At 37.3% G+C, this 17,672-nt stretch overlaps 1 protein-coding gene across 1 annotated transcript in view; it reads left to right on the forward strand.

Moving 5' to 3' along the window:
* The window catches only part of tmem200a (transmembrane protein 200A), a 31,884-nt gene extending 14,929 nt beyond the window's left edge, over positions 1–16,955 (forward strand). Inside the window, exons 3-6 of the mRNA XM_030129101.1 lie at positions 10,187–10,321; positions 11,779–12,077; positions 12,198–12,361; positions 14,204–16,955. Of these exons, the coding sequence (XP_029984961.1) occupies positions 10,194–10,321; positions 11,779–12,077; positions 12,198–12,361; positions 14,204–15,310 (1,698 nt within the window). The 5' untranslated portion in view covers positions 10,187–10,193 and the 3' untranslated portion in view covers positions 15,311–16,955. The remainder of the gene's footprint in view (positions 1–10,186; positions 10,322–11,778; positions 12,078–12,197; positions 12,362–14,203) is intronic.
* Positions 16,956–17,672: the final 717 nt, after the last annotated feature.

Here is a 17,672-nt window from a genome sequence, read left to right on the forward strand (position 1 = left end):
TGGGTCACTGACAGTGGATGAACACACTTCATTTATGTTCAGTTAATGATATATTTAACTGAAAAACTCACATTTTCTTCACTTTTCTCTAATTTGATATAAAAACCTTTAAATTTACTCTGAGCTTTTATGAAGATCTACATAAGTGAAAATATAGGAAAATACATGACTTACATTGGAAATTGCGAAATACAGGAGAAAATATTACAATAAAGAGTGATAAACAACTTAAGAAAGGTGAAATAAAGACAAAAATTAATTTATAATCAGCCATAAAAGTAACACTGGGTCTTTATGGGTTAAACTTGTTAAGGACAGTAACTTGCACTTATTTACATCCCACCTCTACTTGTTTTCTTTTCTCCTCCTCATTTTTCTCATCTATTTCACATGGAGGATAGTAGAGCTCAAGCACAAATTGTGAAAAACACTATGCAGCTAACACTTAAATGCTATAATGTATGCAAATGTTCCTAGTGCTAAAAATTCAAGCTTTTTTTTTTACTGTTTCTGCAAACACCTTTTATGCCAAATTGCATTTCTCACTGTTTGTTCTTCATCCCTGATGTCTTCCCTTCTCTCCTCCACCTTCCCCACTTCTTTCATTTCCTAGTTCCCTCATGTTCTCATCCATCCCCCCAGTTCTGCTGCTTTAAAAGAGGCATTGAACTAAAGCCTCCTCCCTTATCTTGTCTCCTCCTTTTTCTTTTTGTTCAGTTATACAAAAGCCTCGCTTTAATACATGAATTTAGAAATCAAAACACACACCATGCAACATGACATTCAGGAGTCCTCTATGTTGATAGGATGTTGTGTTAATGATATACCTGTCATTCCTTTGCACACAGCTGGTAGTTGCTATAGAAACATGTCACCTCGCAGCAGCACAAGTTGTTGCTATAGGTAACAATACATCATGTGACGCCTCCTATAGATTAAGGTAACTTGTCACAATCATGTCACAAAAGACATCATTTACAGGCAGAAGCGGAGGATTTCACACCCTCTGGAGAAGAAAAATCCCTGAAGTGGGACTAGTTTTCAGTGGCAAAATATAATGAAGTTGTTTAAAGTCTACTGTGACAGAATGCATCTGATAAAAACTGAGAATATATAATTGTCTTAATGGCTTTAATAGTGAGCATGCAAAGCTGAACAGTGGAAGCAAATTAGTAATTATTACCATGATTGCACAGAGGGAGGCTCATTATTTATTGAGCACTAATTTCTAAAATTGCTTATTAAAGCAGTGAATTGGAAAACAGAGGAATGGATTCTGCATTATATATAAGGTGTATATCTGATGGGAGGTAAAACAAAATGCATACATTAATATTCATAAGGTCCACGTGAATATATTATTTTATTTTACTTTATTTTTTGTTACCTATTTATCTAGTTCTAGCAGTATCTAGAATGTAGGCTTATGAACGTATGTACAGTATATATGTATGTGTGTATGTGTGCTTACATGTACATATGTTCATGGGGGATATATATCCAACATGATGCATTTCATATGTATGTGTGTATGCTTTTGCGTTGTGTGTATGTATATGTATGTTTGTATGTATAGATATATATATGTACTGTATGTATGTATATAATTATGTATGTACAGGGTGGGGAAGCAAAATTTACAATATTTTGAGGCAGGGGATTGAAAGACAGTGTATGACCAATTAGTTTATTGAAAGTCATGAGAATTTATTTGCCACAAGAAAATTGACATAATAGAAAATGTTTTTATTCTATGTGTCCTCCTTCCTTCTCAATAACTGCCTTCACACGCTTCCAGAAACTTGCGCAAGTGTTCCTCAAATATTCAGGTGACAACTTCTCCCATTCTTCTTTAATAGTATCTTCCAGACTTTCTCGTAATAGTTTTGCTCATAGTCATTCTCTTCTTTCCATTATAAACAGTCTTTATGGACACTCCAACTATTTTTGAAATCTCCTTTGGTGTGACGAGTGCATTCAGCAAATCACACACTCTTTGACGTTTGCTTTCCTGATTACTCATATGGGCAAAAGTTTCTGAAAAGGTATGGATAATAGTGTTAGGTATGATTATGACATCAATATATGTTTGGTTTCAAAACAACTGACGTAGTGCCTGCTGAGAAAAAACAACTAAATGTTCATTGTAAATTTTGCTTCCCCACCCTGTATATATACAGAGTCAGCCAAAATAATGCATACACACATCAGGAAAAGAAAAACTTGAATAAATATTTCAATACCAAATTTATTCAGACATCACAAGATTAATACAAATTACCTTTGGCCTTTACAATTACAAGAGGTGTTCAAAGTGGTGGCCATTGGCTTCCAGACATTTATGTGTACGGCAAACTTCATGAATCCGTCAAATTGTCAGACGTGTAGGAGGTTCTGAACCAAACTCACACCTCTATTGTCTTTGGACTTCAACAACATTGTCAAATTTGAAGTACCACTTTAAAATGATCTTATGTTCCTCAATCATCAACCATACCGCCGACATGTTGTAGACGTCACTTGTTGATGCTACATTCATGAGGGTAATACCATCTGTTGGGAAAACATCATACAACAGCATGCAGTGTTATCGTAATTTGGTCAAACTTCGAAAGAGGTATCTATATGTATAGAAGTACTTATACAAATTAAATATTTATGAAAGTTTTTCTTTTTCTGATGTGTGTATACATTATTTTGGCTGACTCTCTCTCTCTCTCTCTCTCTATACATATATACACACATTCTTTTTTTTTTCTCTTTCTTCCCTCAGTGATATTTTGTACCTATGCTTAAGTGCAAGTTTGCATCTCACAAACTCTGTTACATTTGTAGAGGATGATAGGTGGCTTGCTTTGTGATGTTTTGCTCTTTTTTTTGGTTTTGTTTTGTTTTTTTTTTTGTTGTATGTGTGTTTTGTATATGTTCTGTTCTGTATAAAAACAATTCCTATTGTTTAGACATTTTTTTTTTGCACTACTGCTGTAAAAAATTTAATAAAAAATAACTGTGAAAAAAAAAAAAAAAAAAAAACAACTACAAGGCACACGTATTTAGCCTGAATGATCAATGATTGGGTTTAAGGCAAAGGTGTCAAACATGCGGCCCGGGGGCCAAATCCGGCCCGCCAAAGGGTTCAGTTCGGCCCCTGGGATGAATTTGTGAAATGCAAAAATGGTGTTGAAGATATTAACAATGAAGGATGTTAAAATCAGTTTAGGTCATTTCAATCTAAAAATCGTCAGACCAGTAAAATACTATCATAATAACCTATAAATAATGAAAACTGCAAATTTTTCTCTTTGTTTCAGTGTGAAAAAGTTACATTACACAAGAACGTTTACATTTACAGACTAGCATTTTACAAAAAATGTGAATATCTGAAATCTCTTAAGAGAAGTATGTGAAATTTTAATAATATTCTCCCTGTTATTAACTGTTTTGTGTATTTTTAGATCCACTGTGATCTCTAAGTTGTGATTCACATGTATAAATAATAAACTAAGGTGTAATATTGTTAATGTTGCACTTATTTTTCGTAAGAATTTATAGGTTGTTCATGTTTGTTCATGTTATGTTTGAGCACAATTTGTAGATATAAACATTCTTCAAAGGTATTATCCCATTATTTATATTATTTTACTGGTCCGGCCCACTTTATATCGTATTAAGCTGTATGTGGCCCCTGAACTAAAATGAGTTTGACACCCCTGGTTTAAGGTGTTACTGAATACTACCCTTTCGTTTCAAATAGTAATCGCACACAGTAGAGTAGATCTAGACCTCGTTGTGTCAGGGCTTGAGTGGTTTCTCATGAAGCTGCTGGTCTGACCATGTCTTTCTCCCTGCTCTATTTTGAGGTTTTTTTTTTTTTGTTTTGTTTTTTTGGTACTCCAGTCATGTTACACAGATACTACAGATGCACTTGGCTTGTTTTCTGTCTCTGTCCTGTCATCACTAGCCGACAAGCACTTAACGCTCCCATCCTCTGTTTTCAGGCTTTTCTGTCATCTGCACTCAACGTCGACTCTTGTATATTTTGTCCTTCTAAAACAATTTTCCCAACTCTTTGACCGTTGTTCTGCTTTTTGATTTCTAGTTCCTTTCCCTTTCCATATTAGTCATCCATCACCCGTTATTTTCCAACTTCCTGTTCCGCTTCCTTCTCATTTTTTCATCTCCTATACTCTCCATCTCATCTTTCTCCTCTTTTACTACACAGAGGAAATACCTCCTCCTGCTCTTTAAACAATGTGTGGGTTCCTGTTTGACGCACACTGCGAACCAAAAGGAGAAAACCAAGAGGAGAGGGAGAGACAGCGTGAGAGGGAGTGCAGAGAAAACCCGAGAAAATTGGCTGGTTGTGTTTGTCCTTGTGATTCACCATCTGTCTGAGCGGACTTTCCTCCAGCAGTATTAGCTTGCGAGATGATTGACATGAAAAATACATTAAAATATGAGAGGGAGGAGAAAATGCCGCTACTTCGAATACAAAAAAAGCTTTCGTCTGACACTTCCTGAATCTTTACATGGATTTTACTGCCTGGAGATATGTAGCAGAAAAGGAAAGGAGGAGTGACCAAATAAAAGGAAAATTAAACAGATTAAAAATAGATCTGAGAGAGTAGGAGGGGTGTGGGTGGGGACAGACACAGGGAGATAAGATGAGAAAGTAAGATGGGGTGGAAGAAAAGGATAGGAAGACAAAATTATTCAGGGTCACAACCAGAATGCATTTGCAGACGAACAGAGAGAGCGAGAACAGAGAGGGAGATGTACAGATATAGTGCATTTTTGAAGAAGAAAGAGGGAGATAAGGATGCAAAGCTAGAGAGAGAAATAGAAAAATACACAAAGGTCATGGGTGTGTGTGTGTTCCCATGCAAAATTTGTTTTATCCTCTTATACACACTCACATTGCAAACCAAATAAACTACATCTGTCACTTTACGTCGGACGAATACATCTGGAATCACTCTGACGACAGATTGAAACTCTATTGTTCACACGGTAAATAAAGCAAAATAAAAGATCAGATAAGAAGTGTGTTTACATGCCCCAAAGCATTTAATCAGAATAAAACTTTTGCTGAGCTGCAGAAAGTGCTTCCATCTGCTGCGAATCGTCTAATCTGGTGAAATGTAACAGCTCCTCTGGCTTTTTGTTTGTCCTCAAAAACACTTGTTTAAAAAACATATTGTTGTAACATTTTTACCATCAGTATGTTCAACAATTAAGTGTTAAAGTCGTACTAAGAAGATGTGTTTACATGAGGTTTATGCTGTAGTTTGGGGTTTTTTTTCTCATTAGATAATTCATTAACCCTTAAAGATCTGGAACTGCTTTTGTGCGGACTTAAAAATTCATTTATTACCATTATATATATATTTTTTTTTAAATGACAGTCAGGTATTTTCCTATGTTGAATTTTTTGATCATGTAGATTTTTATAAAAACTCAGAGTTAATTCAAAGGTTATTATATAAAAAAGGAGAAAATTTTAGGAAAAAAAACTGTCTTTTTCAACAAAATATATCATTACCTGAACATTAAAATAAGTGTCTACAACTACTGTCATTTGTCAAACGACATGGGTTTTACTGATAAATTAATTTTGCAGAAGATGACAGTGTTTTGTATGTTTAATACAGAGCCTCTGAACATCCAAAAGCATCATATCAAATGCCATTAAAAGCTGAGAAACTACATTTTACCTGGATGATTTCAATGTTTTGATAGGACTAGTGGTTTAAAAGTTATTAAACATTTTACATCAGAGGATGTTTTCGGTCCCTAAAGACTGTTCAGTTCTTTGAATGTTAAAAAGTTAATGATTATAATAAACAGCCACAATATCCTGATTTCTATGATGAGGTTTCATCTCAGACCCAGGAAAATCCTTGGCCTTGTGTTTCAGTTCTTAAGAGTCTGTCTTTTCGTGTGCTTCCCTAGATGCTGTTAGCTTCGAGATGCAGTCAGATAATATCAACTGACATCTGGTTCCTGGAGTACAACACTTCACATGAGTACACGAGCTTCTGCAAATTTGATGCAGAGGACCTTTGAATATTTGATGGCCCAACAAAATAGTTATATTAACCAAAGACATTTTGTTTTGCTACCATTATGTTGCCATCTCTCCTGGATACATGATCATAGTTGCATATCAGTCCCATTCTTCACTGTAAGATTGGATAGTTGAGTTTACTTAAAAAATCCCAGGTAACTCGTTGCCTTAAAAAAATTAAGTAATGAGTAATGAAAACTTGAGTGTATTAAACTTAAATGCTTGATTTGAATGGAATTGCTATTTTAAGTACATTACACTAAATGCCAAGTTAATTTAACTTAAAATTTGTTGCAGTGTCAATTGCTTTGTATAATAATTAACCTAATATCATCAGTTCATTGGACTCAATTCCAAGTAGATTTAAAATTAACATGTATCAATATAAATTGCTTTGTAAAACTATTCAACTTAATATAATGTAGCATGGTTGGAAGTTAAGACAAAGTCAGCTCAATGTAATCAGTCAGTACAGACAGTAGTATTAATTTGGTAAAGCTTAAAGTTGCATATTGCATTAAAACAATTACAGTGATAGGAAAGCCATTGTTCTTCCTATGGCTCTGACTCATGATGCAACTCAACAAAAATACAAAAACAAACACAAAAAGGCCAATAAACATTGCCATACACGCATTAAGTCTAAATTAACACTCACACCACAACCCCGCTGAACCCCTGCACATAAAAAGAACACATTTTCAATACCCACAATGCAATGCGGAGATAAAAAGGTGTGGTCATGATGAAAACTTAATAATTTAAATCCATTCAACTTAAACCTTTCAACTATATCTACAAATTAGTAGAATATACTTAACATTTTATAGTAATGGAATAAAACTTAAATCATTAAAGTACATTGTAATTAAAGCATTTTAGTAAATACAAAGTCCGGGCTTACAGTGTTACCAAAAATGGTGCATCACAGTTGAACTACAAAAGATGTATTACAATCATATATAGAGGAAGTCACACATGATACCTAAAAGTCAAGCCAAGAAAGTCACAGTTTGTTAACATTGTTGATATTAAAGTAGCATCTGATTTTGTGTGAAAAGGCTCAATGGACTGCATCTCTAGTTGGAACTGATGTATGCTACCAACACCAAAATGACCTCAGTGTTCTCTTAGAGTGAGGTGAAAAAAACATAAAAAGAAGTGAAAATCACTAGAAGTTTGGTCATGTTGGAGCTGTAGAAACATCTTCAGTTACGATGGCAGTTTTACTATAAACTCAGACTTTCTTGGTTTTAAAATCTTTTAAATTGACAATCATACACTGTTGCCCATAGTGTTTTCAGACATGTTTCTCTTTTTTATTCCTATTTATACACATCAACAATCACCTTTGACCTGATGCGATAATCACATACTGAGTCAGTCACACTTTATGTATCAAGAATAAATCACATTGTCACAATCATTTCATGAGAAGAGAAAAATATTTTATTCCAACTTTATATTAAAAGTGTAAAAGATGATATAAGTAAGTAAGTTTTAGTTATAGAGCACTTTTCACAGACAGGGGTCACAAAGTGCTTTACAGTGTAAGATACACTTAAAAGCGATGAAAAATACAGAGTAAAATGCAGTTTTAGAGTGCAATTAAAATGCAATTAAAATGTGATAAATACATAAAGTGCAGTCAGTTTGTAGCATATAGAGTTTGGCAATATGACAAAAAAAATTATGAATGACTTAAGATTTTAATGAATTGATTTCTGGCTCTAAGAATCAATGACAGAACATGACTCTATTAAAATGATATGCTATAAATAACTGAAAAAAACATTCACAAATGGTTTATTAAAAAGAGCAAACAGGTTGGATTATCCATTTTTCTTGACCAAGAAAGATTGCAATTTCAGCATTTTTCACAATTTTTGAAAAAAGCGAAACATTGATTAACCAAATTTATTCAATATATGCCCAGCCCTAAGATGGAGTAATTAATTTGGCTTAAAAAAAAGACTGTAATCCTTTTTTTTTCCTGAAATATGGTTCCATGTGGTACAACAGGAAGTAGCAAGGGTTCAGCTCTCATGAAAATAACACATCGCATTGAATATGAATGGATGCAAAACTGTAATGCAGCAAGTAGGTAACAGAATTACAGCATCCTCTGCTGCTGAGCTGTTCACAGATGATGCTAAAGGGCAGTCGGCTGTCAACATCTGTGGATACCTGATGCTGCTTTATACCATATGTTTCACATGTTTTGTGGCTCTAGAGCAAAAGCAGCAACATGCAACAACTACATCTGCACTTCAACCTTCACTAGTTCTTGATCTGAGGACGAAGTGTAAGATTTAAGGTTTACATTTACATCCGGTGGTTTGGTGAGTCAACATCAAACATGGTCTGGTAAATCCTCTTAGTGGTACACAGGACAATGCTAATGTTCATGTGAGCCAAGATTAACAGGCATTTAAACCCAAATGAAGGCTTCTGAAATAAGACTATGTTTGTTTTAAGCCCTCTTCCTTTTTAATAACTATTAATAGATGTTTGAGCAGCTGGTGAGTCAAGAGACTATGATTCATTTGAATATTATGTCAAAATTGCTGCTCTGCATTTCCAGTTTTAACTGCAACAACATGAAGAATCATAGCTATTAGGGCATAAATGTAAAACATCAAGGGATGGAATAAATAAAAAGACTGAAAATTATATGTGGGATTCACTTTCTGTCTGCTTTCTATTTCTATCCCGGTGTCTTTGTTTCACAGGAAGAAAGCAGTAAACACATACCATGCAGGAGGAAATGTAGGATTATTTACAGTAACACGTGCTCATACTTGTATTTATGCCAAACAGTAGAGACTGATGCACTAGGGGTGTACGTTTTTATGTTTTTACATCTGTGTCAGTGTTCGACTCTAAATAGTATTTGTTAAGCTTGAAAGAATCGACAGCCTTGCCCTATGAAGGTTTGTAAAAAAAACAAAACAAAACAAAAAAAAAAACGGCACCTCTTCAAAACACTGGTGTTGTCACTGAGGTGACAAGTCTGCATGAAGTAAGACAAATACAGCTGTGATCCCAGAACTGGTTCAATCTGCACGGGGAGGAGATGTGCCGCTCGGAATATTAAGTGTCTTATACTTAACATTTGAAGTACCTGAGAGGGGCTGACTGTACTGTAGTGCATTAGTGTATCCCTCATGTGACGCATGGTTGGTGGTGCAGTTATTTCATTCAAAGGAATCTCCAGTATGTGTATCTGTCTTGACTGGAGATGCTTTCTCTTTTGCTTCTCCTGGTATGTGTGTGTGTGTCCAGGAAACAGCACTGGGTCTTTAACCTATAATGACCCAACGCTTCTTTTGTGGCAGTTCTCAGATCTTTTTTTTTCTCTATATTTAACCTTTCTTAAGCAATTTATCACAATTTATTATAATATTATCCTCTGTATTTTCTGCTTTTTCAGTGAAAATCATGCATTTTCTGATATTTAACTCACTGATCATGTAGACGATCATTAAAACTCAGATTAAAGTTGAAGATTATCATATCAAAAAGAGGGAAAACTGAAGAAAAAGTGACTTTTTCAGCAACATAATAACTAGAAAACCACTCACAGAGCGCAGACCTCCGCAAAGGCAGATCAGTCATGTCCTCCACCCCCCCATCACCACCAAAATTGTATCATTGGTTCCTTGTGCCAGTATCAACATTTCCTGAAAATTTCATCAAAATCCATCCATAACTTTTTGAATTATATTGCTAACAGACAGACAGACAGACAGACAAACAAACAAACCCCGATGAAAACATAACCTCCTTGGTGGAGGTAAAAAGTGTCTCCATCCACCATCATTGATCCAACTCCATGGGTTTTACTAGTAAATCAATTTTGTAGAAGATGACAGTGTTTCCATGGTAACTATGGAGCCTCTGAACATCCAAATGGGTCATATCCGATGGCCATGAAAAGATGACAAACTGTATTTTACACCAATTATTTACATGGAATAATAGGTTTAGTGGATCAGAAGTTTTTCAACAGTAGATCAGCGGATGGTTTTTGGTTTTTGACAGTGGCTGTTTGGGTTTTTATGGGTTAAAGCAGATAATACACTTAACACTAATATACATCTGTGTTTGTGTCTGTAGGTGAAATATGACCGCGGCTGCAGGTGTGCTAACTGGCTTGGCAAAGCTAAAACGTCAAGACTCCTCCCGCTCTCAACATCGTCCCATTCCTTCCTCTCCTGGGTTGGGAGGCGCAGACCCAGAGGCTGCCCCCAGGTACTTTTTTACACTGTAACTCCACTTCAGATATTTAAACCGTAACACCTTCACTCAATAATGAAGTTATTGAATCACAAATCAAAATTTAAAATTTTCACTTTACTGCCTTCTACCGGTTTATCTTGATACTGCTTTTTAGGTTTTCCATCAAGCAAAAGTAGTTAATACTACCTGGTACTTATCTGGTTTCACCTCCATCATCAAATAGAATCAATACAATAATAATTCCAATTCTATACAGGGTGGGGAAGCAAAATTTACAATGAACATTTAGTTGTTTTTTTCTCAGCAGGCACTACGTCAATTGTTTTGAAACCAAACATATATTGATGTCATAATCATACCTAACACTATTATCCATACCTTTTCAGAAACTTTTGCCCATATGAGTAATCAGGAAAACAAACGTCAAAGAGTGTGTGATTTGCTGAATGCACTCGTCACACCAAAGGAGATTTCAAAAATAGTTGGAGTGTCCATAAAGACTGTTTATAATGGAAAGAAGAGAATGACTATGAGCAAAACTATTACGAGAAAGTCTGGAAGTGGAGGAAGCAACAAAAAACGTACCAAAGCTTTTATTAAAGCTCTCAAATCCAAAATCCTAAAGGATCCAACCAAATCCATGAGAAAAATGGCACTTGAACTTGAGGTAGACAACAAGACCATTAGAAATGCAGTAAAATATGATTTGAAGTTAAAATCTTACACAAGAACACCAAAACACTTGTTGACAACAGCAACAAATCCAACTTCAGCAATTTTTGGGAATCATGTTTATGGCCGCCTTCTAGCCCAGATCTAAACCCTCTAGATTCTGCTATTTGGGGCGTTTTAGAACATGCTACCAACAGAACATCACACAGCAATGTCGACTTTCTTAAAGATACTATTAAAGAAGAATGGGAGAAGTTGTCACCCGAATATTTGAGGAACATTTGCGCAAGTTTCAGGAAGCGTGTGAAGGCAGTTATTGAGAAAGAAGGAGGACACATAGAATAAAAACATTTTCTATTATGTACATTTTCTTGTGGCAAATAAATTCTCATGACTTTCAATAAACTAATTGGTCATACACTGTCTTTCAATCCCTGCCTCAAAATATTGTAAATTTTGCTTCCCCACCTTATAATATTTACCAATTTGTCTCCAATTTGTCATTTCTTCCATCAGTTGCCACAGTACTGTGGTAGCAAAATGCACAAAAGAATGCACTGTAGTATACACCACAGATCACCTCAGTACTGTGGCAACAAGAGCCTAATGAGTAAAAAAAAAAAAAAAAAAAACCAAGAGGTGAATGAGTTGATGTAACAGTATCCCTGAGTGGCTCTAGTACAAATGTTAACATTTGATTGGTCTGTGGCAATAGACAAACCAATATTTTGTTTCTGTGGCAGTAACCATTGCCAAAAAACCCCTGAAATTTGTGGGTTTATTTTCCTTCTATTTAGGAAGAGGAAGCGTCGGACTGATGTGGTGGTGGTGCGTGGCAGGCTTCGGCTCTATTCCGCCTCTGGGTTTTTCCTCCTCCTGGGACTGGTCATTTTAGCCATCGGGATAGGGATGGCGACGCTGGGTTACTGGCCGCACAGTGAAACCATACCCTCAGCCAAAACGCCAACGAGTGTAGGAACTAAGGCAACGGCTGTAGGAGGGGCCAAAACACCTGCTACAGATGAGGCCGCCGGAGTCAAGATGATAGTCTCAGAAGGAGAGGTCTCTAATTCCAGCACAAATCATGGTGTGCAAGGTAATGAAGGGGCAGTTTTATACTTAACAGAGAATATTCCAAACAGAACTGAAGATCTTCTCTTGGTTTTTCGCTCACGTATATAAATAGACCATGGCTCTGCTTGTTTCGTGCTTGTAGGTGCTCACTCCAAACAGACGGCCGGTATCTTGACTCGTTTCCTGGAGCAGCATCGTCACTCTGAGAGGATGAAGATGCTCGGACCCTTCACTATGGGCATCGGGATTTTCATCTTTATCTGTGCCAATGCCATTCTCCATGAAAACAGAGACAGGGAAACTAAGGTAAGGTGGAAAAATGCAGATTTACTCATAAATCTGCAGACTGGCTGCTTATTTAATTTCATTGTAGTTGTTACAATAAAAATAAAGATATTCTATTCTATTCTATTCTATATCAATGCCGGTGTCATTCCTCAGTTATGGTTTTGAAATCCTTACTGTTTATTTCTTTATTTTGTTGTTTTTAATGGGCTATCATTGATTTTCCAGCTATCCACTTACATATTAAAGGACAAATATTCCTCATGTATAGAGAAAAAAATGATCTGCTGATATATGGTATAAATCTAAACTAGAGTCTTATTATTTCATTAAGATTAACTACAGTGTAGAGCCCATATCAAGCGTAATGTAAGCAAAAAATAAATACATTTATGTGCACAGTAGTAGTCGCTTTTCCATTGGACATATTCACAAAATTTTACCGATATTTCCTAAATGTCCAAAAAACAGAAGTGCATAATGTTGGTTTTTCCATTAAATCACAAATGCAATGATTTGTTTATTTATTATTGTGAGATGACATGAGAAGTCATTCCATAAACATGGCGACGAATGTAAATATGGTGTTGATTTACAGATATATTTATTATTATTATATATTACCCCTCTATCCTGTTCTAAATTAAAAAGTGATCCGGTTTCCTGGTGTGTACACACATACCATGCCATGTTTCTTTTAAAACTCTTCTTTGCTTGTTGTAACATCCCTCAACATCCTTTTTTTGTTTTATTCATGTGATTCTAGTTGCGGAAAAAAGGTCTTTCCATTGCAGTTTTGCGTGACATACTGATTGCACTACACCCGAAAAACCAACTCTTGCCAGCACAAAAACTTTTAATCGAAAAACAAGAGTTTTGGTGAAATTGTTGTTTTTTCCATTTGGTAAATTTGTATGCGCAAGTTATATTTGTGCAGTTTGAGGGTCAATGGAAAAGCGACTAGTGTGTGGAAACATTACAACCATCAGCATTAGGAATCAATTTGACAGAATTTGTTGGTCTGAAATTGAAAATGAGGTTTTATTTTAGCATTCTGATCTATTTTTTCTTTCATTGTCCTCCATTTATATTCATTTTCTTTGACTTGATGATGTGTTTCAGAAAGTTAATCAGACATTTGTTGCCAAGTTTGGGAGAGACAATAGAACATTTTGTCTGTGGTGGAGCTACTTCATAATACAACCTGTAATCTTGTAATGCAATGAAAAGTTTATCCTCTACAACTGGAGTTTTTATAAATCTGCCAGACTTCGGCAGTTCGTGTGCTTGACACAGAAATAAAAGCATCAATCGATCGATCCAAATGGTTTAATAATAGAGTGAGCAGTGCTTTTACAGGGGTCTTAAAACACCACTTTGTGCACCGAGTGGCTCTAGAAAAGGGTATGAAGTGGCATTTCAAACAGATACCAGTAAACGGAATATAGATTTGACATTTCTAAGCCTTCCACTATTCAAATTTCTGTTCCGTCTTACTCTCTGCAAAATTCGGGGCATGCACAGATCCATCCATATTCATCTTCTCTACATAACGAACATGCAGATCATATTTCTTCCAACCCCCTTCCACCCTTATCTCTCCAATTTTCCTGTGATCACATTTCCTCTGCTCTCATGCCCTCTCCTTCGCTGCCTTGATTCGATTAACTCTCTCCCCCTCGTCCTCCCTCTCCTTCCATCCTTTCAGGTACTCCATATAAAGAAATGTGTACTCTGAGTTTAGCAAACATTGAACTTATATGTACATACATCAGTCTGGGGAATAATAATGCAGTGAAATGGAATTCTGGTTCTGAAATACTCCCAGGTAACTGATTTACTGGTTCTCCTGTTTCCTTCTAGATTATCCACATGAGAGACATGTACTCCACCGTCATTGACATACATCGCCTCAGGCAGCGAGAGCAGAAACAACAGCAGCACCGTAACAGCACCTATGCAAGAGAGGTCGGGGCCTTTGGCGATAGCGCACGTTTAACCGGTAACTCCCTCCTCGCCTTCTCGTCTCGGGCCGGAGGTAGCATTGGAGCGGGTTCTGCGGAAGAAGAGGAGGTTCTCTTAGGCGAGGAGGATTTTAACAGGCAGAGGGAGCAGGCTAAGTTGGACTGCAGCTTTGCAGGACTTCTGGCGCCGCTTTACAAGGACCGCCCCTTTTACGGCCCCGGGCTTGGGATGGCTCACTCAGATTCAGTTCGCCACCAGTGGTCTGTGGATGCAGACCGGGAGAAAGACGGACACCACGCACGCTCCATTGTGTCATCGTCAATCTCTGCGTTCACTCTCCCTGTTATCAAACTAAACAACTGTGTTATTGATGAACCGGAGATGGAGGCGATCACTGAGGAGGACAGAGGAGCGGAAAGGCGAGACGGAGAGAGGTCACGACCTCTGTGCTCCATGGAGTCTTTGGCGGTCCCTGTAGCATCTGTTGCCAAGGCGTCCAAACCGCCAGGCTTGCACCGCAGTAACTCCGCATCCTCTTCCTCCCACTGCTCCTCTGTCTCCTCCACCTCCCTTTCTCCTGCTCCCTCTTCTACCTCAGGCTGTTGGCTCTCCCCCGGAGCAGCAAGGAGTGATTTTGGCTCCAACTCCTCACTGCACATGCTCAGCAGCCACTCCAAATCTCTGGACCTGGAGCGCAGGCCCAGCATGCTTAGCGTGCACCCAGAACAGCGGAAGCACCCCAGCTGGCCCCGCCTCGACCGTAGCAACAGTAGCCGTAGTAACAACGGCAGCCGGGGCAGCAGTAAAGGCTACACAAGGCTGGAGGACAGGGAGGAGCAAGGGGATAGGTTATTGGACACCTCACCGGATCTGACAGCGAGGCGCGACTACAGTAAACGAGAGAAGCTGCTAATGATTTCACGGTCGCATAATAATCTGAGCTTTGAGCATGACGAGTTTAACAGCAGCTCACTGAAGAGAGGCAGCTCTGAGACACGCTTCTGAAAAACTGAAAATGGAAGACAGTCCTGTCCTGTTCTGTAAATCGCTCTGCAGAAAGTTTGAGTTGGCAGCGCGGTCGTGTCAGGTGGAAACTGATGAGTTTACGAGCTGCAACACGAGAAGTGCGAAGAGCAAATGTGGCATTAAAAGACGCTTTTTTGAGCAGCGTGGAAGAGGTTAATGAGTCTTGTAAAAGGTTAAGGCCTCACTGGTCTGCTGTTCCAGGTCCAGAGGTGCAGCTCTGTAGCTGACCCTGACCTTTGACCTCAGGGGGAGAGAAGTAAAACGAGATATGAGAAAGGGGTTGATGATTAAATAACCTTAGAGTGTCCAGCTACTCTGCACAAAGATAGTCCTAATAAAAGTGTAATCACACTGAGACAGGCCTTTAGGATAGACACTGCTGAACTGTTTTAGAAAATTGCTTTTCTAACAGTGTTAGAAGGTTTCAATTCAGCAGAAATCAAGGACACACTGAAACTTCCTCAATGCTGTAGAGAAACAAAGGCAAATATTTCAGAGTAAGGTCTAGGCATACCCCGAGCAAAAGCATCTAAATGACATCAGACGAAGAGGAAACGATATAGATAATAGCGGTGATGTGGTGGTTTATGTATGTTTATGTGTCTGTCTGATCTTCAGATTGTAGTAGATTTAGAGATTAAAGTCTACCACAAAAAGCAACATCAGACAAAGTTGATGAGAGAGTCGATTTAAAAACCACAGCAGTAAACTTCAGGAGTAAACGTGGCCCTGAACACTCAATAATAACAGTCTCTGTCAATGTATATGTTACAGACATTGTCCTAGAGCAGACTTTGGATTTTGACTTCACTCAGGATATGCTGTCTATTATTCAAACACTGATCATTTTCATGGATTTATTTAATAACAGATAAACCCCAAACAATCAAATATTTCAAGGCCACATATATGATCAGTTTACACACTCACAACCAGTTGTTTATGAATTAACTTAGGTATAATTTCTCTACAAATTCCATCAAAAACTCTCAAGATAGCCAATTATTTCTCAGTTTTTACATTTACATTACTGTTGCCAAGCAAATTTCTATTGGATTTAATGAATAACAGACCATTTATAACTGAAACTGCCATGTCTGGCTCAGCAAAAGAGAGTGCTCCAGAGGACATATATGTTCATTTTAACATTATTTACCATGTAATGATGATTACAGGATGTAATTTGAGAAGTGTAGTTTCTAATCTATTCTGTAATGTCCCAAAGATTTTGTTAATAGCATATTTTAATGTGAGGTCTTGTCTGAAGGTGGACACATGCCATCCTTACTCTCATCCGTCTACATGCACCGATATGCCTTTGTTTAGTCTCAGATTCTGTTTGATTTGTCAGCTACTTTGAAAACGCTGTCATGTTGTAACACATCTGTATTTAGTAAAACTTTGTGTGCTGTTTTTAATGCAACACATGACTAGAAACATCTTGTTCTTTTGTAACGTGACATGAAGCTTGTTGTGTGCCCCCACTCAACACAGCAGTTGTGCGATCAGAGCCCTTTTAGGTGTGCAGGAATTGGCCGGAAAGCCTCACCAACTGGTTCCCAGCAGTTTATGAGTCAATGTACAATTTTATCCTCTCTCCAAATAAACGGTATTTTCACTGAAACGTGTTTATTTCTAGTGAATGTGTTCTATTGATGTTGATTTCCTCACACATGGATTTTAATGTGAACATCGCTGATAAAGCCTTTCTGAAGGGTCAGCGGGGGGCTACAGCATCTGCAGGGTGCACACAAACACACTAACAACATAGATAAATACAAGTGCTCAAAATATGTCAGTAATGCCTCTTTCTACTTCCATCTTTTTCTGTTTCCTGCACTTAAAATAATGAGGGATGGTTTGAATGAGTCACCACCAATTGTCATATGCTCTGCAGCAACACACACATACTCGCACAGCCAAAGACCAAATATTCTGCTTTCATAAAAGCGTGTATTTTCCCCCTTGAATGCAAACACACTTAAGCATAAATACACACAGGCAATACATACACAGACGGCTGACGATGCTGTTTCATCTCTTTGTGTTACTGAGGGAACAGATCATAATCCTAACCTTCCAGAAGGCAGCCGTCCACAGGAAACATACTTAGTCAGCACAGATAAACCACATCGCTGCCAGGTAACCATAAAAGAGTCAACTAAAATGAAGTTGCTTTGTTGGATGTCACTTTTTTGTTGTTCTAGTTAAATATTCTAGCATGAAAAATTATTTAATTGCATATTTTTTAAAACCTTCTTTTCCTTACAGCGTTTTCTGTCTTTTTTTTTTTTTTTAAGTACAGCTTGTTGGGGTAGAATATATTAAAGCACAAACATAA

The sequence above is a fragment of the Sphaeramia orbicularis genome, chromosome 24 (assembly GCF_902148855.1).
Source record: "Sphaeramia orbicularis chromosome 24, fSphaOr1.1, whole genome shotgun sequence".
Taxonomy (NCBI): Eukaryota; Metazoa; Chordata; class Actinopteri; order Kurtiformes; family Apogonidae; genus Sphaeramia; species Sphaeramia orbicularis.